Source organism: Lithobates pipiens, unplaced genomic scaffold (assembly GCF_037356315.1).
Source record: "Lithobates pipiens isolate NorthernLeopardFrog02 unplaced genomic scaffold, aLitPip1_a1.2 Scaffold_19, whole genome shotgun sequence".
NCBI classification, from domain to species: domain Eukaryota; kingdom Metazoa; phylum Chordata; class Amphibia; order Anura; family Ranidae; genus Lithobates; species Lithobates pipiens.
The window spans coordinates 61,290,209-61,315,493 of NW_027507764.1; the positions used below are offsets into that span (position 1 = coordinate 61,290,209).

Below are 25,285 nucleotides of genomic sequence, written 5' to 3' on the forward strand. Positions count from 1 at the left end.
CGGGAGGAGCTTGTGAATGATATCAAAGCAGTTGGGACCCACAGTCACACAAAAAAAAAACATTGGTAAGACAATACGCCGACATGGATTGAAATCCTGCAGTGCCCACAAGGTCCCCCTCCTCAACAAGGCCCATGTACTGACCCATCGGAAGTTTGCCAATGAGTGTCTAATTCAGTGTTTCTCAACTCCAATCCTCAAGGCGACCCAACAGGTCATGTTGTCAGGCTTTTCACTGCCTTAGTAATTACCACAGCCGTTTCACCTGAGGGAAATCCTGAAACCATGACCTGTTGGGGCGCCTTGAGGACTGGAGTTGAGAAACACTGATCTAATTGATTCAGAGAAGGATTGGGAGAAAGTGCTGTGGTCAGATGAGATCAAAATTGAGCTCTTTGGAATTAACACGACTCGGCGTGTTTGGTGAAAGGAAAATGCTGACTATGACCCTAAAAACACCATCCCTACAGTCAGGCACAGAGGTGAAAACATTATGCTTTGGGGCTGTTTCTATGCTAAAGGTACAGACTGACTTTGCTGCATTGAGGGGCCAATGGATGGGGTCATGTATTGTAAAATCTTGGATGAGAACCTTCTTCCCTCAGCTAGAACACTGAAGATAGGTGATGGATGGGTCTTCCAGCTTGACAATGACCCAAAACGTATTGCCAAGGCAACAAAGGAGTGGCTCAAGAAGAAGCACATTAAGGTCATGGAGTGGCCTAGCCAGTCTCCAGACCTTAATGCTATATAAAATATGTGGAGGGAGCTGAAACTTTGCGTTGCCAAGCGATAGCCAAGAAACCTTAAGGATTTAGAGAAGATCTGAAAAGAAGAATGGAACAAAATCCCTACAGAGATGTGTAAAAACCTGGTAACCAACTACAGGAAACAGCTTACCTCTGTGCTTGTTAAGAAGGGTTTCTCCACCAAGTACCATGTTTTGCTTGGGGATTAAATACTTATTTTACTCACCGAACAGCAAAAAACTATTTATAACACTTATATCATACACATACACACACACACAACTATATAAACATTTCAACTCCCTCTTTAAAGCTAAATTTCAAATGAAAAATTTTATATATTGCAGCTTAACAGACTTATATGTGGAGCGCAGAAAAGATGGAACTGCGCCTAAAGCTAGCCATAGATGGTTTGAATCTCAGCTGCTTCAGCAGGGAGCCAATGGCTCCTGCTGCTGTCTCTTAGCAAATGAGGAGGGAGAGAGCCAAGAGAACCGCTGCTCTTGTGCGCAATGCTGGTGTCAGGGCTGGGCTCAGTCCTTCCTTCTCTGAGCTGGCCACTCAGCTGTTAGCCAATTGCCAGCACCTATTCTCTCTACGGTTACTCGTCTGTTGATGATATCCTGCTTGTCAGTCCTGCCTACTTAAGCCACCCAGTCCAGAGGTTTTCTGCCTTTGCTATAGTCAAACATCACAGAGACTCTATCCTACATTCCTGTTAAAATACTTGCTTGGCTGACATCCCTTCTGGCTCCATTTCCTGCTTGATGTTTTACTACGCTCATCTCGGGCTCCCTGACATTTGGCTTGTCTGACTATCCATTCCGGTTCCTGAACTCTGGTTTTGACTACGTTTGTTCTATTTACTTTTATTATTAAACAAGTGTGATTTAACTGTACTTCTGTATCGGTCTGATTACATGGTTTCTGACAGCTGGATTGAGATCAGGCTCGGGTAAGTACAGTATATCAGTATAGGGGGGAGCAGCTGCACTCAGGAGTTTTCTTACTTTAACACAGAGAATGCATTAAGGTAAACAATAATTCACCCTTCAAAACCACTTCAAGAATGTAGGCAAGTAAGTTTATTTTATAGCAGAAAATACTTTGCACGTCTCCTCTGTGATAAGTAGACTACCTGCTCGCAATGGGTTGCCCTTTACCTTTAGTTCAGCTTAAAAGCATTTTTTACTTGGCTGTAATTGGACTTTCATTTGTTAATCCCGTCTATTATATCAACTAGTAAACACACAACAAGAACAAAAGCAACACGTTTACCTCTAATTGCCCAATTACATCTAATATCCAATCACATCAGACCAACAATGCTTAATAAGCATCTTACCTCAATTTGTTCCAAAGTGTCTTGCAATTTTGAATTCAGGTCACTGCAAAATACATGAAACAACATTAGCACAGAAGCACACAAATACTGACAATGTCACATTCACCAGTACTGGCTAATGACTGTAAAGAAACAGATAGTTAAAGTGGAGGGAGGTATAGGGAAAAAAAAAAAAAGACATACATTATTGTTGTGTACCTGGGTGTCCTTGAACCGGGATGCTCCTGGTTCCACAACTGCAGCCTTACCTATTGTGCCACGGGGGGAGGGGAGCTCTGGAGGTGTCGCAATGTTCTCCCAGCTTGATGTATTGCCTTGGACTCACTAGCCCCACCTGCTGCCAGCTGTGGACAATGTACAATCAAGCAGCCCATAAATAGCAGAATTTCCTGTTACTTGGGGCCCGTTTGTGTGGACTAGCTCCCTTGGATGTATTGATAGCTCTGTGATTCTGATTACCGCGTATGGACTTCTGCCTGAATTCTTGACCACTCTGTAGCCTGTTGATTTTTTTACTTCATCTCCAGCTTGTGAATGACCTCTGCCTGCCTGACCACTCTCTGGATTTCAATTGCATACCACTTTGCCTGATCTGCCTAAATACATTTTCGCCTGAATCCTCATCTCCACTTCGGAAACTACCTATCACAGGTACCTTACATTACAAACGGGCCCGGAGTAACAGGAAATGCTGCCATTTATGAGCTGCTTGATTGTACATTGTCCGCAGCTGGCAGCAGGTGGGGCTAGTGAGTCCAAGGTAATGCATCAGGCTGGGAGAACATTGCGACAATGCCAGAGCTACCCTGTGGCACAACAGATAAGGCTGCAGTTGTGGAACCAGGAGCATCCCGGTTCAATGACACCAAGGTACATGGCAATTATATAGACTGTCAGCAGCATTAACACAGCAATAACAGTTTTATCCCCATGACTAAGCTCCGAGGGGTGGAGTGAAACCTGTTGGGGGTGTGGCCTGGCTGGAGTCCAGCCTGAGGTTACCACTCTACTCACTACTCCAGGACACCTAGATGTGCGACTTTTAGGGGCCAACTAAAGACTTCAAAACTAAATTATTTTATGTTGTCATTATGGGGTATTGTTTGTCGAATTTTGAGGAAAACAATGAATTGGATCCGTTTTGCAATAAGGCTGCAACATAACAAAATGTGGGAAAAGTGAAGCGCTGTGAATACTTTCTGGATGCACTGTATATTGTACTGAATCTCACCAACAGAAATACAGGCAAAAAAACCCTGACAAGTGTTTAACACTTTCCAATTGTCAAAAACCCAAAATTATTCTAACACCAAAATATATCTGTCAGGTTTTTATTGTTTATAGAAAAAAAAAACATCCCGTACTTTCACCTTTCATGCCTTTATGGGGAGAGCACAGCCAATGGACACACTGTGGAAAACTACAGACAAGGACAGCAATACGCCGGCTGTTTTTAATAGGTTTCTGGTTCCCCCTTGGGAAGATCCATCCTCTGTGTGTCCCCTGAGTACTGTCAGTGGGTTAGGAATCGAGTGGACAACTAAAAGAATATTTCCCATCACTTTGAAGGGGTGCTGCCAATAAGGGGGTACCACTGGTCCACCTGTATGGGTCCCAAGCAGCAGGGGGAATTACAGGAACAGAGAGCACACAGCAGGGGGAATCAGTTGGGGGCAGGACAGGGAGGGGGATCGGTGCAACGGGGGGAGGCGCAAGAGGGCAATTACAGAACAATGCCTACGTTTCTCTCTCTGCAGCAAATGGAAGCCTGTTTCTCGCCTTCTCCCTCCCACCAGCTTTCAGCTCCTGCAGGGAGAGACCCACAGGGCATCAATCATGCAATTACCCCCCACCCCTAGCTGTACCAATTCCCCTGCCTGTGAAGCGTTGCACATAATTTATTGCAATAATCAGACTTACCCTGACATGCCCCCCCCCCCCCTGCACAGCCAGTGGGAAGCTCAGTGTGCTGCTGCTTCTCCTCCCCCCAGCTCTTATACATCTGAGAACAAAGGGAATGTGATTATAGGTGGTGGGGCTAGTGAGATAGGCTGTATGGGTCCCCTGTGATCTCCAACGGGAGCACTCTTTTAAAGAAACATGCCACATCTCACTTTCTGTTATATCACAAGACAGCAAGTGAAAGTGCAAAATATGAATAAGTAAATAAAACATTGTCAGGGGGTTTTAACCATTCCCTATTTTACCCAAAATGTAAAAATGGCTTTTGATGTACTTTTAAAAATGATTTAAAATAAAATAAACCATTGTACTTTTTATTTTCCTTGATATTAAAAAAGGCAGTTGCAATCAGACCCGTCCTTGCCTCCAACATTGTTACACATTCCCCCTTCAATTGGTAACATTAGGAATTTTTATTAAACATTAGAAAGAATTAACTCAAGAAAGTGACTATGGTGTCCAATTCCATGTATGAAATGACATTCAGCAATCATGTGAATGGCCTTACAGCAATTACACCATAATACGATGGAGAATGGACGTATAACACATGTAGATGGAGACTTCTATTACACGCATGACTGATAAATGCACAAGTCAGGGGTCCATGTCTAATGCTGGTACTTTGATACATTAGAAAAAATAATTATTACAATTTAGTGCCTCGGATTGAACGGACATCTATGAAGATGAAAGAAAAGGTGTGAATGGATTGAGGACAACAGATAACAACGGTTTCTATTAATAGGACAAAATCACACAGCACAAGGTCAGCTAAAGACTGGTTTCAAGCTGAATAAATAATGGCTTCAATATTGCCCACATTAAAATAGTTACTAAAGAGCACCTGTTATACTGGGGGAGAAATTATACGGTCTGTAAAACACAAATTACACATTTACAGGGCCCCTCAAGCTCAGTCCTGAGGAAGCTGAATACCCTGCGAAACGCGTAGACTAGTGATTTAGTTAGGATGTGTTTGGTCATAACATACTTTTTTCACTGCTTTTCATTTATGGACTATTTTTTTACAGTGGAACAATATATATTATACAGTTTTCAACAGAACACTTTGTTATTTATGGTCATAACATGCACCTTGAATGGACTTTGGAATGTTTATAATACAAAGTAATATTAAAGTGGTTCTAAAGCCTAAAAGTTTTGTTTACCTTATGCATTAGGGTAAAAATGCCTTCTGCGTCCCAGGATCTCTCGCTCACCCCCCTTATACTTACTTAAGCCCAATCTCGATCCAGAGCAATGCATGAGAAGAGCAGCCCTTTCTACTTTCTCCCTCCTCACTGGGCAGACTGATAGAAACAGGAGAAATTGGCTCCTGCTGCTGACAATCAAATCCTTTGATGAGGGAGCCAGCGTAGTCAGAGGCAGAATGATAGGATCAGGAACCAGAAGGTATGTCAGCCTGGCAAAGTCTTTCACAGGAATACAGCAGAAAATTTCCAGATATGTTTGACCAAAGGTGAAGGCACAAAAGGAATGAACAAGGCAGTTTAAATAGCCAGAAGGGGCTGGCTGTAGTCAAGACTGATGAGCAGGTAATGATAACCAGGTGAGCCACTGGAGGATCAATGATTACTGTCAATTATCTGGCAGCTGAGCAGCCTGAGCACAGAGAAGGGAGCTGCTAATAGCCCAACCCTGGCAGTACCCCCTCAACGATCCCTCCCCCTCAGAGAAGCCCCAGGTTTAAGGGGAAAAGGTCTATGGAAAGTACAGAGGAAGACATGAGCATGTACGTCCGAGGATGAGTCCCAAGAACGTTCCTCCGGACCGTACCCTTTCCCATGAACAAGGTCTTGCTTGCGCCCACAGAACCTACGGGAGTCAATGATCGATTGTATCTCATACTCTTTATGGTTCTCAACCTGAACCCAGCGAGGACATGGTATTGAGGTGGTGAAGTGGTTGCACGACAAAGGTTTCAATGAGGAGACATGGAATACATTTGAAATCTGCATGTTAGAAGGAATTCTTTGAGAAACAAATGAATCAGGCAACATGGATGGCTAGAAACCATAATTCACCACAAACACAGACAATCAGATACGGCATTGATGGCACTATTGTGAGCAAACACCGCCCAAGGTAAGAGGTCTGACCAGTTGTTATGATGATCAGAAATATAGCAACATAGAAACTGCTCCCTGGCTTGGATGGCTCGTTCTGCGGCTCCAACAGGACTGCGTGTGATACGTCGAGGAGAAGGAAAGCTGAATTCCCAACTGTGCACAAAAGGCTCGCCAAAATCTGGAGACAGCCTGGCTACCCCTGTCCAAGATGATAACCTTGTACTTTCTCTAACCTTGGGTAGCCTATATAACTGAAAGACCTCTCAAGCGAAAATAGATGCCAGTTCTTTGGATGTAGACAATTTCTTAAGTGGAATACAATGGGACATCTTTGAGAATCGGTCAACCACCATAGGAATAACTGCGTTGCCCTGGGAGTTTGGTAGCTTCACAATTAAATTCATGGACGAGTGGGTCCAAGGCCTCTCCATTGGATATGGGTTGTAGGAGGCCCACTGGAAGGTGTTGTGTTTTACTTTGAGCACACACGGAACAAGCGGCTACAAAGACGGTTACATCGACGCAGAGACTGCTTCCATCCGCACTGAGCTCTCACTGAGCTCAGCGGGGAGAACGGTCACACACGTCTCTGTTTACAATGTGAAGTCTGTAATTGGACACAGCCATCACGTGATCAGGAGGGACAATCCCAGCACCTATATCCCCATCCCATGATCGCACTGCAGAGCAACTTCGGGGCCTCGCTGCGGGCATTTGTTCTGAGGGATGTTCCTGAACGTCCACTCAGAACGATGAAAGGCCCACCCGGGTGCTTATTTATGGTGGCCGGGTGGAAAAAGTTTAACAGCTATGAAGAGTTAGGTAAGCCTGTGTAGAACTAATGGAAAGCGGTTTTATTTCTGCAAAATAAGTACATTAATGCTAAATTGGTACATAGAAGAGGTGAAATTTAGAAGAAAAAAAAAGGTAAACTTAGCCTTTAAGAGGCGGGGGAATCCTCAAAGTATATGCATACTATGTAATGTGTAAGTGTGACATTTCCAGGAATGTATTACTGCTCGCAGAGATCATAGTAGTCTCCCCACTCCCCAATACAAGGACGTCATCTTTGTTTAGGCATCTTCCAGGGTCGGCATCCACTCCTTGGACTGGGATGCTGGTCCAGAGATGACACAAAACACGAAGGGCACATAATACTAATTTTTTTTAAGATTGACTGGAGTTCAGTTTTAGGAATCACATTTTCTTGTGTACGTTTGAATTATTTACACACTGCAGACACAAGTGAAGGAAATATTTCTCTTGTGCTGAGGTGGGGCGGACCGAATGATGCACTACAAGTAGCAGTTAATCGCCCTGTACTCACTCATGCGGCAAACGCCCATTTGTTAGCAGTTTGAATTAAGATCTTTTTAAGTACCTAGTGCAGATAAATGACAAACACTTGCAAAATGCTGAAGCCGAATCAATTGCAAGTTGTTAGCGGCTTTCCAAACCTGCTTTTAAATGACTGCATTGTCCATCTTCTATAAACAAGGTGAGGAGCTCCCAGTTCGCTCATAAAAGTCGATAATCCAATAGTTAGCTGGGAAGCTGCACAGTGAGCTGAATGGAAAACTACTTTTGTAAGGCTTCTATTTGACCCAATGTGCTGCGGATGATTAACAATCTACATGATGCCTGCAATACAGGTTTATTCATAACACAAGGGGACAGAATGGAGCATTGACAATGGCTGAGCCAGGAGAGCCTATGGGTGATGTCATGGCTCCCCGGAAATTTCCCAGTTGTTGTCGAGGGCCCCCTGGAACACACACACACACACACATATATACACACACACACACACACACACAGTGAGTAAAATAAGTATTTGATCCCCAAGCAAAACATGACTTAGTACTTGGTGGAGAAACCCTTGTTGGCAAGCAGAGGTAAGACTATTTTCGTAGTTGGTTACCAGGTTTTCACACATCTCAGGAGGGATTTTGATCCACTCTTCTTTACAGATCTTCTGTAAATCGTTAAGGTTTCCTGGCTGTCACTTGGTAACTCAAAGTTTTAGCTCCCTTCATAAATTTTCTATAGGATTAACATCTGGGAGACTGACTAGGCCACTCCGTGCCCTTAATGTGCTTCTTCTTGAGCCACTCCTTTGTTGCCTTGGTGGTACATTTTGAGTCATTGTCATGCTTAAATTCATGACCCATCCATGACCCACCTTCTGTGTTCTGGCTAAGGGAAGGAGGTTCTCATCCAAAATTTTACAATACATGGCCCTGTCCACTGGCCTGGCAATGTGCCAAAGTCAACCTGTACCTTTAGCAGAGAAACAGCCCCAAAGCATAATGTTTTAATGTTTACTATTCTGTGCTGTAGGAATGGTGTTCTTAAGGTTATAGTCAGGATTTTTCTTCCGCCAAACACGGCAAGTCAAGTAAATGCCAAAGAGCCCAATGTTGGTCTCATATGACCACAGCACTTTCTCCCAATCCTTCTCTGAATCATTAAGATGTCCATTGGCAGACTTCAGACGGGCCAGTACTTGTGCCTTCTTGAGGAGGGGGATCTTGCGGGTGCTGCAGGATTTCAATCCATGGCGGTGTATTGTGTTACCAATGGTTTGTTTGGTAACTGTGGGTCCCAACTTGCTTGAGAGCCATCACAATCACCTAACCGTGTAGTTCTGGGCTGCTCCCTCACTTTTCTCATGATCTTCCTTACTTGCATGGATCTTGCATGGAGTTTCAGACCAAAGGCGATTGATGGGTATTTTGTATTTCTTCCATTTGCAAAAAATCGCTCCAACAGTTGTCTCCATCTCACCAAGCTTATTGCTTATGGTCTGGTAACCCATTCCAGCCTTGTGCAGGTCAGTAATCTTGTCCCTGACGTTCTTTGACAGCTCTTGGGTCTTGCCCGTGATGGTGAGGTTTGAAGAAAGAATTCTGTGGACAGGTAGCTTTTATACACATAACGAGTTGTCGTTAGGAGTACCTTCTTAAATTGACAGGACTAATCTGTGTACCACATGCGCATGTACTGTAGCCAGTCTGTGGGAGCCAGAATTATTGTTGGTAGGGGATCAAATACTTATTTTACTCACTGAAGTGGATAAACTTACAAAATCTGCAGGGGATCTAATAATTATTTTAGCCACGGTATATACACAAACATGCAAGACGTTTTCTTCAAATTTTTTTTTTTTTTTAAAAAACTGGAGGTTCACCTTTAAAAAAAAGTTTTCTAGGACAGAGCAATTAGAACTCTCCAATCCATACGCTTTTAATCTACCGTATTTTTCGGCCTATAAGACACACTTTTTTTCCCCAGAAATATGGGGGAAAATGTGCCTGCGTCTTAGGGCACGAATATATAAGCACCGCCCGCTCCGCAATCCGGAGCGCTCCGCGGCCTTGGCCTTAGGAAAGGCTGCGGCTTCGGCCTAGCTCCAGAGCGGCGGCCATCTTTGTGCACCCATGGGCCGTTTACAATGTGATCACTTTGTCAAACGATGGATCGATTACTTGTAAACAAACCTCTCTCCCCTCTGTACAGTGGAGGGGAGAGATTGGATGGCAGTAGCGCTGTGGGCTGCAACTGTAGTGCCCACAGCGCTGCTCTGTCACAAGTGCAGTCACAAAATCCCTCCATACCCTGCTAATACTCTGCCATACCCTGCCATACTCGGCGATACCCAGCCATACTCTGCAATACCCAGCCATACCCAACCACCTCGAGAACAGTGGCCTGATGGAGGAGGGAGAAGTTCCAGCCGTCACTCGGGGAGCCTGGCACCATAGAGGCAGAGAAACGCAGGGCCAGTGACTGACAGGAGTGGCCGGAGGAAGAGGCGAAGGCAGGAGTCGGCTCTCAGGAACAATGACCGAGGAGGAGGAGGAGGAGGAGGACGGACCGAGAACAGGAGGAATAGGCAGGCTGCTGGGATAACATCAGGTAAGATAATGGCCACTCTGCATTTTCTATGGTAGTGCCCACTCTGCATTTTCTATGGTAGTGCCCACTCTGCATTTCATGGACACTGGAAAATATTTTAGTACACCATTTGGTTCAGAATATTTTTTTTCTTGTTTTCAACCTCTAAAACCTAGGTGCGTCTTCTGGAGCGAAAAATACGGTAATATTTATAAAATCTTTGATCTTCCATAAAGTGGGCATCAAAATTGGCCAAAAAGGTCTAAGACATTACATGTCAGATATATGAGTATATTAGTGCATGAAAAATAATTCATCTGTCTTTGCCATACTGAGTACTTTGTCTCACAAAAAAGGATAATTTAATCAAAAGCAGAAATGGACAAATGTATTAAAAGAAAAGTGATGTTGTAAAGCCCTTTAAATGGCAGACTCCCAGAAGTCCAATTTGCGGAGAATAAAAAGGAGGTAAGACTGAAGAGGAGTCACTTACTGTAAGGCTAAAAGCTATAGGCAATTTATTTTAAATGATGAGGAAGTTATATGGAGGTTGCACTGTGTTTTGATAGAAAGCAATTGAATTCTCTGCAGTGGCTTAAATCTGAACTCCATGTAGATCTATAAAATGCCAAGTCATCTTTTTATGTGTTCTTAAAAAGAAAATCATAAAGGGGTTGTAAACCTTTACATATACCCAGTGAAGTGATTGACCCTGGGTGATACACAGAGATGAAAAATGCTCCTACATAAGTTGTACCTGTTCATCTGATGTCTGAATTTACACTGCAGAGTTTAGTGAGGAGAGCTCTGAGAGCAGATTAGAGGAAAGGGGCACCCCAGCCCCCCAGTGTTTTATCGCTGATTGCTTGCTACTAAACTGGGGATTGCTGGAAGTAGGAGGGATTATATGGCCCATGGGGCCAGTGTCCAATCACCAGAAGGTGGCAGCATATAACCCAGTGTTCAAAGTGGTTGTAAACCTCAGACATGAAATAGGAACAAAGCATATCCCTCTACACTTGTCTTGTGTGTACTTGTCTCTATTAAGAACACTAAGGGGTTGATTTACTAAAACTGGAGAGTGCAAAATCTGGTGCAGCTGTGCATGGTAGACAATCAGCTCCTAACTTCACCTTGTTCAATTAAACTTTGTCAAAAAAAAATCTGGAAGCCGATTGGTTTCTATGCAGAGCTGCACCAGATTTCGTATGCTCCTGTTTTAGTAAATCAACCCTTAGGCTAGGTTCACATTGCTGCGATGCGGGAACGCCGCGAATCCGCGGCGTTTTCCCACATCGCACACCTCCCGCCGGCAGTTCACACTGCCCTATGCGGACGGCTGGGGGTGTCAATGTTATGTTAATGACACCCCCAGATCCGTCGGCATATCGCAGTGCGATCTGCAGACTCGCACAGGAATCGGATCGCATGGTGTGAACCCCCATGCGATCCGATTCCGTTGCGGACCCAAAAAAGGGTCCCGTGCGAGTTTGCTGCAGGACCGCTGCGAGTTCAGCCATACTATCTGTATGGCTGAACTCGCAGCGCTACGGAGATCGGATGTGATTTGCTGTGCGAATCACATCCGGTTCTCCCCCCGCAGCGGTGTGAATCCAGCCTTAAGTGTCATTCCTATCTGCTGCCTCGTTCCTCTGCCATCATCAAGAATCACTTCTGACGAGTATTCCTGACACCTAAACAAAAATGGTGATGGTGAGGGATCACCAGCTGATGGACAGCCTCAACTCTGTTCCTGTGTGAAAAAAGGGGGGGGGGGGGGGGGGTGATTGTTCTTCCTCCAGTCAGCTTTCAGAACTCTCCTCACTAAACTCTGCAATGTGTAACTTCAGCTCTCAAGTAAAGGCTAAAAAAAAAAAAAACACACCCTGTAAGGCAAAGGCATAATGAGCTAGTATGCATAGCATACTAGCTCATTATGAATAACTTACCTGAGAACGAAGCCCCCGAAACGGTCCTCTGTCTTCATGTCCACCGCTGACATGGATCCCAGAGTGACTTCCGGGTCCCGCTGTTCCGGCGCTGTGATTCGCCGGAGCAGCGATGATGTCACTCCCACGCATGCACGCGGGAGCCGACACTCGCGGCATATCGCCACAATCTGCGGCCTGCCCGCCGCTGTCTATGGTGGCTGTCTTCGGGTAAATATCTCCTAAACAGTATAGGTTTAGGAGATATTTCTTGGACCTACAGGTAAACCCTAATCTAGGCTTACCTGTAGGTCAAAGTTGGTTGTAAGGGTTTACAACCACTTTAAGGCGAAGTTCCACTGGTTTTTTTAGTTTATTAAAAGTCATACTTTTAATAAACAGCCACTCACCTGTCCTGTGGTCCAGTGTTGCGGCCGCCCAAAGCCTCCATTCTCTCCCCTCTTCTTTGCGGCGCCGACATTGTGAGTGTGGGTGCCCCGGCTGTGACAGCTTGCGGCATGCGCGAGCCATGCTCCGTCAATGGCCAGGCAATGTTCTGGGACCTGTCGCGTGTCCCAGAACATTGCCGGGAGGGGCCACTTAGGAGTCGCCTAGATGGTTAGAAGACAGGAAGTCCCACCACTCCAAACAAGGTACCCAGCGCCCCCCCCACCTCCCCAAAAAAAAATGACATGCCAATTGTGGCATGTCAGGGGGTGAGGAGTACTTAAAGCGGAAGTTCCGCTTTTGGGTGGAACTTAGCTTTAAAGACAAGCTTAACCGGTTCCCGACCAGCGCACGACGATGTACGTCGTCAGAACGGCACGGGCAGGCATATTGGCGTACATGTACGTCCAATAATCAATGCTGCCCTGCCATCGGGAGGGGGCTGCCGGTGGCGCGCTCCCTAGCTGGTCGGGACCCCCGTGAGTCCGGTCGCGGGACCCGCGGACTCGATCGCCGCGGGCATCCCCGCGATCGTCTCACGGGACGGCTGAATGGAGGAAATGCCATGTAAACAGCATTTCTCTATTCTGCCTAGCAACTAGTGATGCTGATCTCTGCTCCATGTGATTGGAGCAGAGATCAGTGTTCACTAAATGAAAGCCCAACCCCCCCACAGTTAGTAACACACCCCTAGGAACACTTAACCCCTACACTGCCACCCACTGGTTAACCCCTTCACTGCCAGTGTCATTTACACAAGAATCACTGCATTTATATATCAGTGATTACTGTAGAAATGACAATGGTCCCAAAAATGTGTCAAAAATGTCCGATGGGTCCCCCACAATGTCGCAGTCACAATAAAAATCGCTGATCGCCGCCATTACTAGTAAAAAAATAAATAATAAAAAATTATTAATAAAAATGCTATACAACTATCCCTATTTTGTAAACGCTATAACTTTTGCGCAAACCAATCAATAATCGCTTATTGCGATTTTTTTTACCAAAAATATGTAGAAGAATACGTATCGGCCTAAACTGAGGGAAAAAAATGTTTTTTTATATATTTTTGGGGGATATTTATTATAACAAAAAGTAAAAAATAATGCGTTTTTTTCAAAATTGTCGCTCTATTTTTGTTTATAGCGCAAAAAATAAAAACCGCAGGGGTGATCAAATACCACCAAAAGAAAGCTCTATTTGTGGGAAAAAAAGACGTAAATTTTGTTTGGAAGCCACGTCGCACGACCGTGCAATTGTCAGTTAAAGCGACGCAGTGCCGAATCGCAAGAAGTAGTCTGGTCTTTGACCAGCAAAATGGTCCGGTCTGAAAGTGGTTAAAAATGCAGCACTTTGAATGGATGTAGAGAAGACTGCAGAGAAACAGGTACAACTTTTGTAGGATTGGTTTAATCTCTGCGTATCACCTGGTATATGTAAGGTTTTACAACCACTAAGTAGACACTGCTTCTCCAGTGATCTCCACTTGCTCTTGGACCCTGTGCTGAGCTGCTGGCCTGCTCCATTCTGAACACAGGAGGTCATTCGCTCGGCATGGGCGCCAATCAGAGAATGCTTTTATTCTCTAAATGAATGGAAAGAGATCCCGGATTGGAAAAGGTGGAGAAGCAAGGTGGTGACATTAAATTCTCCACTTGCCTGTTCACTGGAGTGGTGTCTACTTTAGAGATTTCCAGCTTCCAGAAGTATCGGACAGGTATGATGTGTGCATATATATATATATATACACACATACACATAGTTACATTGGTCCAAGCAAGACCAATGTAACTACCCATACCTGGAATTCCACTTTAGTGGCATACTAAACATGTACTAGCTAAATCAGTGGAACATAAAGAGATTCTAAAAAGGTAATTTTTTTCCCATCTCCTGTTAGTACAGAGCCTTGGGGTTACTCTGCTCATGCTCAGTTTGGCGTGCATTGCTACAGAGTTGTTTTTTTTTTGTTGGTTTCTTGGGAGGGGGCATGTGATTGGCAAATCAGCACTGTCCAGGGGTCCTGCAGCCCCATGGGACAGTCAGAGAAGAATGAAAACTCCTCCTACAAGCTTTAAGCAGACACTGATAGAAGTCATAAGATTGCTATATACTGCTAATGAGAAAAGGTATTTAAACAGTTTATATTTACTAAAATAATTGCATTTCCATGTTTTGTGCACTGTGGAAGACCAGATATAGTGAACGCAGGGTCCTGGGTTTAGTAACAATTTAAATATTGTTATGAACACTCAGGAATTGGAAGACATCATGCTTCCAGCAAAAGTTTAAGCAGTAGAGAGAGCAGCCACAGTCAGAACCCTCATCTCCAAAGTTGGCTGAAGATAAAATAAAAGGAAACAATAAGAAGGTCATCACACACAATTGTAATAATTTAATGATATCCAGTTTTTTCATTAGCCCATCCGTATTGTTAATCTTTGTTTTCTACTTTAAGAGGGTATAAGTCAGATCATTGAATGTGTGTCCTTACTGGATAGAAATATCCGCATTTGTATCTCCAGGAAGACTGGAAGGCTCATTCATCATTTGGAGCGATCCTTTTTAATGAAGCTTTAAGGCGCAGATCAGTTCTAATGCCGATACCATTTATCATGCTCATATCCAAGCGTCGGCTCTTTTCCTCATTTGTTTTATGCAGTTTTGCCACATTTATCTGGCTTTTAGTGGTGACATTTCAATTAGAAATAAATATATAAATATCCATCTGTGAGTAATTTAAGGGCCAGTTCTGCCAAAACGAAGCGATTAGCGGCTGACTACTTCCATCTCTCTGTGACTACAATGCAGAGACCTTTTCCTCCAGCCACGTGGCAGGTCCCTGACGGTGGTTGTGTTTGAACATCTTCCCGATACGCTTAGGGTCCAAAAGTCGGTTTCATCCTGGAACGTTGTAAATGTTGGAGGTTGGTGAGGTGATGGCCTCTGGGGGGTTTTAGGCTGATGGCTACGCCTGGATAACCACATTCATCTGGGATTCTGATATGCATTGCTTCTAATGAAAAAGCTATGGTGGCGGAGCACATAAAGCTCATGGTGACTCTTTTCTCCTCCTGCTTTGTGAAGATATTGTTTGGTTACAGTATTATATATGGTTCATTTTCAGAGAGAGCAATTATCGTGATTAAAGCCAGCCACACAGGGTTCAAATCTTGGCCAGTTCAGCAGGAATCGGCCGAGATTCAACCCATTAATGGGCAGGCTGAACGTACCAAGATGATTGATTGACCAATCAACTTGGGTACAACCAGCCTGCCAGATTTGTTTCAGATTATCTCAAGTGGCTGCTATAGCAGCTAGCGATAATCACTGTCTTTTCCCGGCGGGGATCACACCAAGATTGGTATGATCCAATGCTTTTTTCAAACCATTAAACTGGTTGTAAACTCTATACAACCACTTTTACCTACAGGCAAGCCTATATTAAGGATTACCTGTAGGTGCTGGAAATATCTCCTAAATCTAAATGGTTTAGGAGATAGTTACAATATACGCGTGTGTCAATGTCATCAGCGCATGCGCACTTTAGAAAGGGCACGATCGTGCCGTTTCTAATAGAGATCGTGACGTGGCTGGTTGCTCCCACGCGCACGCACGGGAGTGACGTCACGCGACTCCAGCCAGTCGCGGAGCCGGAGTCCGCAGCCCCAGATGGAAGAGGGGTGAAGGTAGATGGCTCCAACCGGCAGGGACAGCGGTGACATCGCAGACTTCGTTTTCAGGTAAGTGACACATAATGGGCTAGTATGCAGTGCATACTAGCCCATTATGCTTTACCTTTGTAGGGGAATAAGGAAGAAGTAAAACTCATCAGGGTTTACTTCCTCTTTATTTATTTTTTTACTACCGGTGAAACCGGAAGTGACAAAATACTCACTTAGACCACAGAGATAATCGGGGCTGTTCCAGCTCTAAAGTCAGCTTGGTCAAACCACCCAACGCAGTCCTGGGATCCCTGGTGGGAAAGGCGAGCCTGAGGAGGAGGACATTGGCGTGGGAAGGGGGGTACTCCCCACTCCAGCTGCTTCCAACAGCAATTCAGGGGCTATTTAGCTGCTAGGATTACTTTTACATGAAAGTGCTCTGCTGGCGCTAAAAAACAATACTGGGATGATGCCTGCAGTTACAGGCTTCATCCCGGTAAACATTCAAAGTCCCGCGCCGTACTGGTTTGTCATTCGATGGAAAATGGTTAAAAGTAGAAATATTTTATTTTACATCTAGTAAGGGAGAGTTCTAACCTCTGTCCTTTTTTTTTTGTCATCTGTATCCAATTGGGGGGGATCCATTCTCACTTCCTGTCCCATAGCCAAATAGGAAGCGAGCGTAAATTCCTGCAAATTATGGGACCCCCAGGTCACCAGAACTAGTGTCCCCACCTAAAGATTCCCCCTCTATTACTTTTCTGGGGACAACCCAAAATTTGGGGATTTTCTTTTACTATCACTTTGAATGATAACAGTAAACAGGAAAAATAGAGAGGGCGAATCTCCCTAATGGGGCACAGACAGCAATCAATACTGACGAGCCTTCCAATCCCTCTCCACCCTATCGAAAAATAAAGAAAACGTTTTGTCTTTAGTTATACTTTAAAACTCAAAGAGGTGTTTTGCTGTTGGTGACATCTGTGCTATTTATTCATCTGAAGTGTAACTTTTAATGACAGAATTGCTTTAAAACAAAGAAGTACCTGATATTTTATAAGTTATCAAGTGTTAGGTTGCTAAAGCCAGCTTTCTTGGTGTGTTAGGCAACAGATATTCGTACAATAACATGGCCCAAAGCATCAGCAATCAAAAGCGTATTCATTGCAGGAAGAAGTGCACCAGCTAGAGAAGTGGCAACACTTGAATGGAACATTTCCTTTCTCTCTTGCAATTTTGTTGCTACCTAGACGAGAAGATGGCACACACACTTCATCCTAATTAGACAATCTCTCGGATTCTTCCTTGAAACACTCGGATTTCATGTCTGTTTAAAATAACTCCAATCAGCAGCATTTGCTCAATTGCCCAATTAAAGTTCTTAAAGTTAAGTCTTTATATGAGGGCTTAATCAGGGGGAAAAAAAGTCATTAGTCTCCTTTGTGACCTCTAAAAAAGAATGTTGACATTACTTGAAAGGAGAACTAAATTAATACGCAAATGTAAAAAAAATAAAAAAAAAGGCTTTGAAGCCGAAGTTTAACCACTTCCCGCCCAAGCTATTGTCATATGACCTTCGCGGTTCTGGGGTCATATGACGTCCTCCCCGGAACGTGCCTTGTGCATGACTGTGGCACTGCACTGCGGTGCAATCTGTCCCCAGCTGTGTCCACCACCATTGCGGTGCCATGTGATCGCTGTGACCAATCACAGAAGATCACATGACATTTGTAAACAATGAATGGCTTTGATTTATGCCATTAATTGTGTACAATAGTTTGCTAGCTGTAAATGGTCACAGTGTGTAAGAGAGCTATTGTGCTTCGGGCGCGCTCGCGCAAAAAGGATCTTAGCAGATCACAGATGCGCCAATGTGCATACGCTTCCCTTTGGCGCCAGACGGCCTATTTAAGGGGCGCACTGACCTCTGACGGATGCCGACTGATCTTCAGCTGTTCCTGTACCTGAATCCTGCTGTTACTTTGCCTGTTTACCTTGGTTTTCCTTGACCCTGCTTCTGGACTCTCCTACACTCCTGATTACTGGTTCCTGATCCCAGCATCCAATTGACCCTGCTCCTGCCTGATGTCTTGGTACCCTGCTGCCCGCCTGCTACCAAACCCGGCTATCCTAGTGACTTTGCTTCTGTCTCCTGTTTGGCTCAACACTGCCACCCGAATATCTGCAACTACGATCCTGCGACTTCCTGCCTTCCAAGAGTCGCATCCCTCTGCTACAAGTTTCCGGGGCTACATCTGCAGGCACTCGTGTTCCTCCTGTACCTTGGATCCCTCTGTCCCCACTCGCAGCGGGACCGGGGCTGGAGATGCAAGAGAGGCTGACCTCATCACTTCAGACTCCGACCAGGTACGTGACACAGTGATCACATGGTACAGACAGGGTCAATCCCAGCCCATCTATACCATGTGATTAGCTGTGGTTAATCACAATACACACTGGATAAATCAATTTCATTCAATAAAAATGGTTGCTTACACCAGTGAAATTCAGCGCCATGCGTAATCAATGTGAAAACCAATAAAAAACAAAACAAAAACCTGATCACTTCCCCAGAGTAGCTCAATGTTACTATGGTAGAAAATACATTTTTTGTGTTGTTGTGTGATCATCAAAATAGATGGCAGCTTTCACATACAAGTAGTATACTAGACTAAGATAGAAATAAAAATAAAACGTGCAGGAACAATTCTACAATAAATATAATACTAATTTGAACAAAAAATTATAACTGTGCAAAAGGTCCATCTATAAAATAAAGCATCTGCATAAGAACAGCCTTGATCCAGAAATCAAGTCTTGTGAAAATAAGGAGGCAGAAGAAGCTCCGTGAGTCCAGTCGCGGGTCCCGCAGACCCGATCGCCGCAGGGATACCCGCGATCGCCTCACGGAGAGGAGGAACGGGGAGATGCAAAAGTAAACAAGCATCTCCCTGTTCTGCCTAGCAACAGTGACACTGATCTCTGTTCCCTGTGATTGGAGCAGAGATCAGTGATGTGTAAAACACAGCCACGCCCCCCACAGTTAGCAACACGCCACTAGGACACACTTGACCCTTACACTGCCACCTAGTGGTTAACCCCTTCACTGCCAGTGTCATTTACACAGGAATCAGTGCATTTGTATAGCACGGATTGCTGTATAAATGAAAATGGTCCCAAAAATGTGTCAAAAATGTCCAATGTGTCCGCCATAATGTCGCAGTCACGATAAAAAATGCTAATCGTCATTTTAAAAAATATATTAATATAAATGCCATAAAACTATCCCCTATTTTGTAGACACTATAACTTTTGCACAAACCAATCAATAATTGCTTATTGCGATTTTTTTTTACCAAAAAAATGTAGAATACGTATCAGCCTAAACTCAGGGAAAAAAATTTTTTTTTATATATTTTTGGAGGATATTTAATATAGCAAAAAGTAAGAAATAATGCGTTTTTTTGTTTATAGTGCAAAAAATACAAACCGCAGAGGTGACCAAATACCACCAAAAGAAAGCTCTATTTGTGGGAAAAAAAGGACGTCAATTTTGTTTGGAAGCCACGTCGCATGACCGCGCAATTGTCAGTTAAATCGATGCAGTGCCGAATTGCAAAAAGTGCTCTGGTCTGGAAGGGGGTAAATTCATCCGGGGCTGAATTGGTTAAACCAGACATCCACAGTAAGCATAAGGACTTCGCCCAATATCCACGTTCAAAAGCACTTCTTAGAAGGGTCGAACTAGAATAAATTAAGCCGAGATAGAACAGTGTTGCATGACGGCACAATTGTCATTTCAAAGTGTGAGAGCACTGAAAGCTAAAAATTGACCTGGGCAGGAAAGGGGTGAGAGTGCCCGGTATTGAAGGGGTTAATTTGCTTATATTTTGCCTACCCAGGTTCCTCCCTCTGCCCTCATCACACTAATAAATAAAATCTTTTTCATTACATACCTTATTTTAGATGCAGTGATGAGGTCTCTGTGTAATGCAGGCAGATCACTGCTACCCTGTTTCCCCGAAAATAAGCCATATCCTGAAAATAAGACCTACAAGGACTTTAACTAGGGTTTATTTGAGGGGTAGGGCTTATATTGCAGCCATCACCAACAATCACGCTAGGTCTTATTTTCGGAGAAACAGGGAAGTAGGAGGGACTGTACATCATTTCCTGATAACAGGAAGCTGTGGTAATACCCAAATACCCCCTAAGTATTGTTGAACCCAAAAAGAAACCCCTTACCTTATACAGCTGTAGTGTTTAAAAGTACTTGCTGCTTTCTGACACTCCAGACACAGTTGAATGGCTCCGGGGTAATCTTCTTCCTACAAAGACAACACCAAAAAGTGATCATGATCCTTCAAAGCAATGTGAAACCTAAAGTTACCCCGACATTTGTCAAAAAGTCTCCTGTTCTCTATGTATTGCTTCCTTTGAATGAAATCCCTGGTATTCCTGCCTATCCTGCTGCTTACCCATTTTTTAAACTGACCACACTAAGCAGGAGAGCACAGCGTGGTCAGTTCTCTAACTGTGCTGGAAACTCAGCCTGCTTTCCTTCAATGATCAGAATTGCCCTGACACGCTACACACAGCCTTTCACTGTGAAGCTCAGCGTGCTGCCGCTTCTCCTCCCCCAGCTCTTATGCAGAACAGAGGAAACTCGATCACTTATAATAAAGAGGGAAAAGGGTATTGAGAACTTTTTTCATATCCATACACAGATGTTTTGCCTTTCATTTTTTTTATTGAATGGGTTGTTTTACAAGGTGATCGTTTACAATCACTTTAAAGTAGAAGTTCAGCCTAAAACGAACTCAGAATTTGGCTGCCAGTAGATTTAAAGACTAATCTATTAAGCCCTGTAAAGCAAAAATCGCTGTACCTACCTGTTCTGCAGTGACTCCGGTCCCACGCTGAGCTGTCAGCGGGGGTTTCTCTGTGTAGGAATGTGCAGGAGAGGCAGCAGACAACAGAAGCCCCATAGTAAGCCCATAGGTGGCGTCTCCTCCCAGCCGTTGTCAGCCATCTCTTCTACACCGTATCCGCTGCTAAAGACCGGACCGGAGCGGCTGCAGAAATTTGCTTTACAGGGTTAGATGGAGAAGTCTGAGAATGTGGCAGCCAGTAGATTTAGAGTTAGTTTCAGTTAAACTTGTGATTATCAGTGCCCTGATTACAATGCAGCCCCAAAAGTGCCCATCAATGATGTCACTCTGTGCCCATTAGTGAGGACAATCAGTGCTGCCTTTTAGTGCCCATCAGTGCTGCATAATAATGCCTCTTCATCAGTGCCCCCCCTTCAGGACAATCAGTGCTGCCTTTTAGTGCCCATCAGTGAGGGCAATCAGTGCTGCCTTTCAATGCTGCATATCTGTGCACATCAGTGCTTCAGATTAATGCCTCTTCATCAGTGCGGCCCTATCAGTGCTACCTTATAGTGCCCATCAGTAAAGGAGAAAAATTAGTTATTGATAACATTTTCTGACAGAAAATAGAAAAAGCATTTTTCCTAGTGACAACAGTCTCCCATCAGTGAGGACAATCAAGGCTGCCTTTCAGTGCCCATCAGTGCTATATATCAGTGCCCATCGGTGCGGCATAATAAAGCCACTTCCTCAGTGCTGCCCCATCAGTGCCGCCTTTCAGTGCTCATCAGTGAGAACAATCAGTGCTGCCTTTCAGTGCCCATTAGTGCTGCATATCAGCGCCGCATAATAATGCCACTTCATCAGTGCCGCCTTTCAGTGCCCATCAGTGAGGACAATCAGTGCTGCCTTTCAGTGCCCATCAGTGCTGCATATCAGTGCCCATCAGTGCGGCATAATGCCACTTCATCAGTGCTGCCCCATCAGTGCCGCCTTTCAGTGCCCATCAGTGAGGACAATCAGTGCTGCCTTTCAGTGCCCATCAGTGCGGCATAATTCCACTTCATCAGTGCTGCCCCATCAGTGCCACCTTTCAGTGCCCATCAGTGAGGACAATCAGTGCTGCCTTTCAGTGTCCATCAGTGCTGCATATCAGTGCCCATCAGTGCGGCATAATAATGCCACTTCATCAGTGCTGCCCCATCAGTGCCGCCTTTCAGTGCCCATCAGTGAGGACAATCAGTGGTGCCTTTGAATGCTGCATATCAGTGCCCATCAGTGCTTCATATTAATGCCTCTTCATCAGTGCGGCCCCATCAGTGCTACCTATCAGTGCCCATCAGTAAAGGAGAAAAATTACTTATTTATAACATTTTCTGACAGAAACTAGTAAACGCATTTTTTTCAACCCAAAATTATTATTATTTTTCCCATTTTTTTTAGCAATTAAAAAAAAACAGCGGTAGTTAAATACAAAAGAAAGGTCTATTTGTGGGAAGATATTGCAAAAAAAATGATTTGGGTACAGCGTAGCACAACCGCACAATTGTCATTCAAAGTGTGACAGCGCTGAAAGCTGAAAATTGGCCAGGGCAGGAAGGGGGTGAAAGTGCCCGGTATTGAAGTGGTTAAGCTGGGTATACATGCAAAGTTCTTTATACTGACCCAGCTGCCACCATCACACTATTGTATTCAGACAGGGGGGACTTTGTACCGCAATGTAGATTTACAGAAGGACTACTTGGTACGAGCACACAACCAGACATCCGTCATTGGCAATCCCCGCTATATATATTGCAGTGAAGCTGCTGCAAAATTCAATCAAAGTCTTTCCTGAATGTATGTTTCCCTGAATGATGAATGGGAAGAGGGGGATGGAAGAAAACTAATCACAGAGGTATTTTGATATACACTGCTAGGGCAGAACAACCAAATAAATGCACAACCATATAAAACCCAGCTTAGAAATAAATCCCTTTACCGTTATTTTAACAGCAAAAGCCTTAACTCAAGATTCTCAAGTGAAAAGATTTACACAGCGAGGCTCTAAGTCCCGGAGAACTACAATATACTGCCGACTCATCTCAGACACTTCATGGAGCAAACCGCTGAAGAGCAAGTTACAAAAGGACTAGGAAAAACACTCATGGGAAGTAGAAAAACAAATACCACTTTGTTCAAAAAATGCTAATAACCTAATGTAGTGTGCATGGACGCATAGCATAACACTATTTAGCTTCTAGGAGCTTAAAAAAATGCTAGTGTGCATAGAGCCTTAACCACTTAAGGAGCCTCTTTTTTATACTTGTTTTGTTTATAAGTTAAAATATTTTTTTTTTCTAGGAAATTGCTTCGAACCCCCAAACAGTATATATTTTTTCGAACACTCTAGAGAATAAAATGGCGGCCATTGCAATACGGTCACACCGTATTTCAGCGGTCTTACAAGCGCACTTTTTTTTGGGGGGGGGGGGGGGAGAATATAGGATTTTTTCGTCATACTTACCTGTAAGATCCCTTTCTTCGAGTACATCATGGGACACAGGGTCAGGCAAATATTCATTACTTGCTAGGTCAGGGGTAGGGAACCTTGGCTCTCCAGCTGTTTTGAACCTATAAATCCCATCATGCCTCTGCCTCTAGGAGTCATGCCTGTGATTGTTATGCCCCGTACACACGAGAGGACTTATGTCCGACAGACTTCCAAAGGAGTTCCGCGGGAGTTCCGACGGAGTTCTGACAGACTTTTCGGCCGAACGGACTTGGCCACACACGATCACACTAAACTCCGACGGATTCGAACGTGATGACGTACGACCCGACTCGAATAAGGAAGTTCATAGCCAGTAGCCAATAGCTGCCCTAGCGTCGGTTTTAGTCTGTCGGAGTAGCATACACACGAGCGGAGTTTTCGAAGGGGACCGGGTCCGGCGGAGTTCCTTCGGGAAAATTTGAAGCATGCTTCATTTCTAAAGTCCGTCAGACTTTGGCGAATCAAAAGTCCGTTGCAGCCCACACACGATCGGATAGTCTGACGGACTCGGTCCTTCGGACTTTGGATGTTGAAAAGTCCGCTCGTGTGTACGGGGCATTAGGGTCTTGCAATGTCTCATGGGACTTGTAGTTTCAAAACAGCTGGAGAGCAGAGGTTCCCTACCCCTGTGCTAGGTTATACTTCATCTCCAGGTGAATGGACAGGAAGTGATCCCCTATATAATCCCTCCCATACAGGAAGCACTTCAGTTTTGTAGCAAGCACTGAATCCTCAAAAAAACAGGGGAGGGATCTCGGTGTCCCATGATGTACTCAAAGACAAGGATTTTACAGGTGAGTATGACGAAAAAAATCCTATTTTCTTTTTCATACATCATGGGACACGGAGTCAGGCTAATATTCATTAACTGCTGAGACGTCCCAGAGCAATAGCCTTGCGGGGAGGGAGACACCATGCCAAACAATAGCCAACAGAACTTATACGGCAGCCCGTAGTACATTGCGGCCTGAAAGCCAAATCCTCGGCTGCTCGAACATCCACTCGATAAAATTTTGTGAACGTATGCACTGAAGACCAGGTTGCAGCCTTACAAATCTGAGCGACAGATGCCTGATGGCGAGAAGCCCAGGAGGTTCTTAAACCCCTGGTAGAATGAGCTCTCATCCTGAAGGGAGGAGCTTTATGTTTCAGACCGGAGGCCAGAATAACCAATTGGCAATGGAAGCTTTGGAAGTTGCCTTCCCCTTTCTTGGCTTCAACAGCCATGCCGTCAAATTTACAGACTAGAAATTGGGGTGGAATATAGGACCTCGAGACAGTAGATCGGGGCAACGTGGAAGCATCCCTAGCCCCTCTATTGTCAGTTTCACAATCTCTGAGAACCAGGGCCTTCTGGGCCAGGCTGGTGCCACTAGAATGACTGGAACCCCTCTATCAGAATCCTGCGCAACAAATGTGGAAGGAGAGGGACCAGAGGGAAAGCATACACAGGGAGTACTGGCTCCATGGAACTACCAGAGCATCTGCTCCGATTGCCAGAGGATCTCTTGTTCAGGACACAAACTGCTGTAGCTTGTTGTTGAACCTGGATGCCAGTAGGTCGACCTCAGGCCATCCCCAACGTTGGCAAATTTCTTGAAACACCCCTGGGTGTAGGGACCATTCCCCCGGGGCAGATCTGGTGGTGGCCGAGATAATCTGATTTCCAGTTCTCTACTCCCGGGATATGGACTGCTGATAGAATCTGCACCTGTCCCTCTGCCCAGGCTAGTATGTGGTTCCCCTCCTTCAGAGCTGAACGACTCCTGGTACCACCTTGGTGGTTTATACA

At 44.6% G+C, this 25,285-nt stretch overlaps 1 protein-coding gene across 1 annotated transcript in view; it reads right to left on the reverse strand.

Annotated features, from left to right (window-relative positions):
- Positions 1-25,285, reverse strand: part of VPS50 (VPS50 subunit of EARP/GARPII complex) — a 367,497-nt gene that overhangs the window by 218,119 nt on the left and 124,093 nt on the right. Inside the window, exons 9-10 of the mRNA XM_077490790.1 lie at positions 20,335-20,417; positions 2,095-2,137 (exon numbers count right to left, since the gene is read on the reverse strand). Of these exons, the coding sequence (XP_077346916.1) occupies positions 2,095-2,137; positions 20,335-20,417 (126 nt within the window). The remainder of the gene's footprint in view (positions 1-2,094; positions 2,138-20,334; positions 20,418-25,285) is intronic.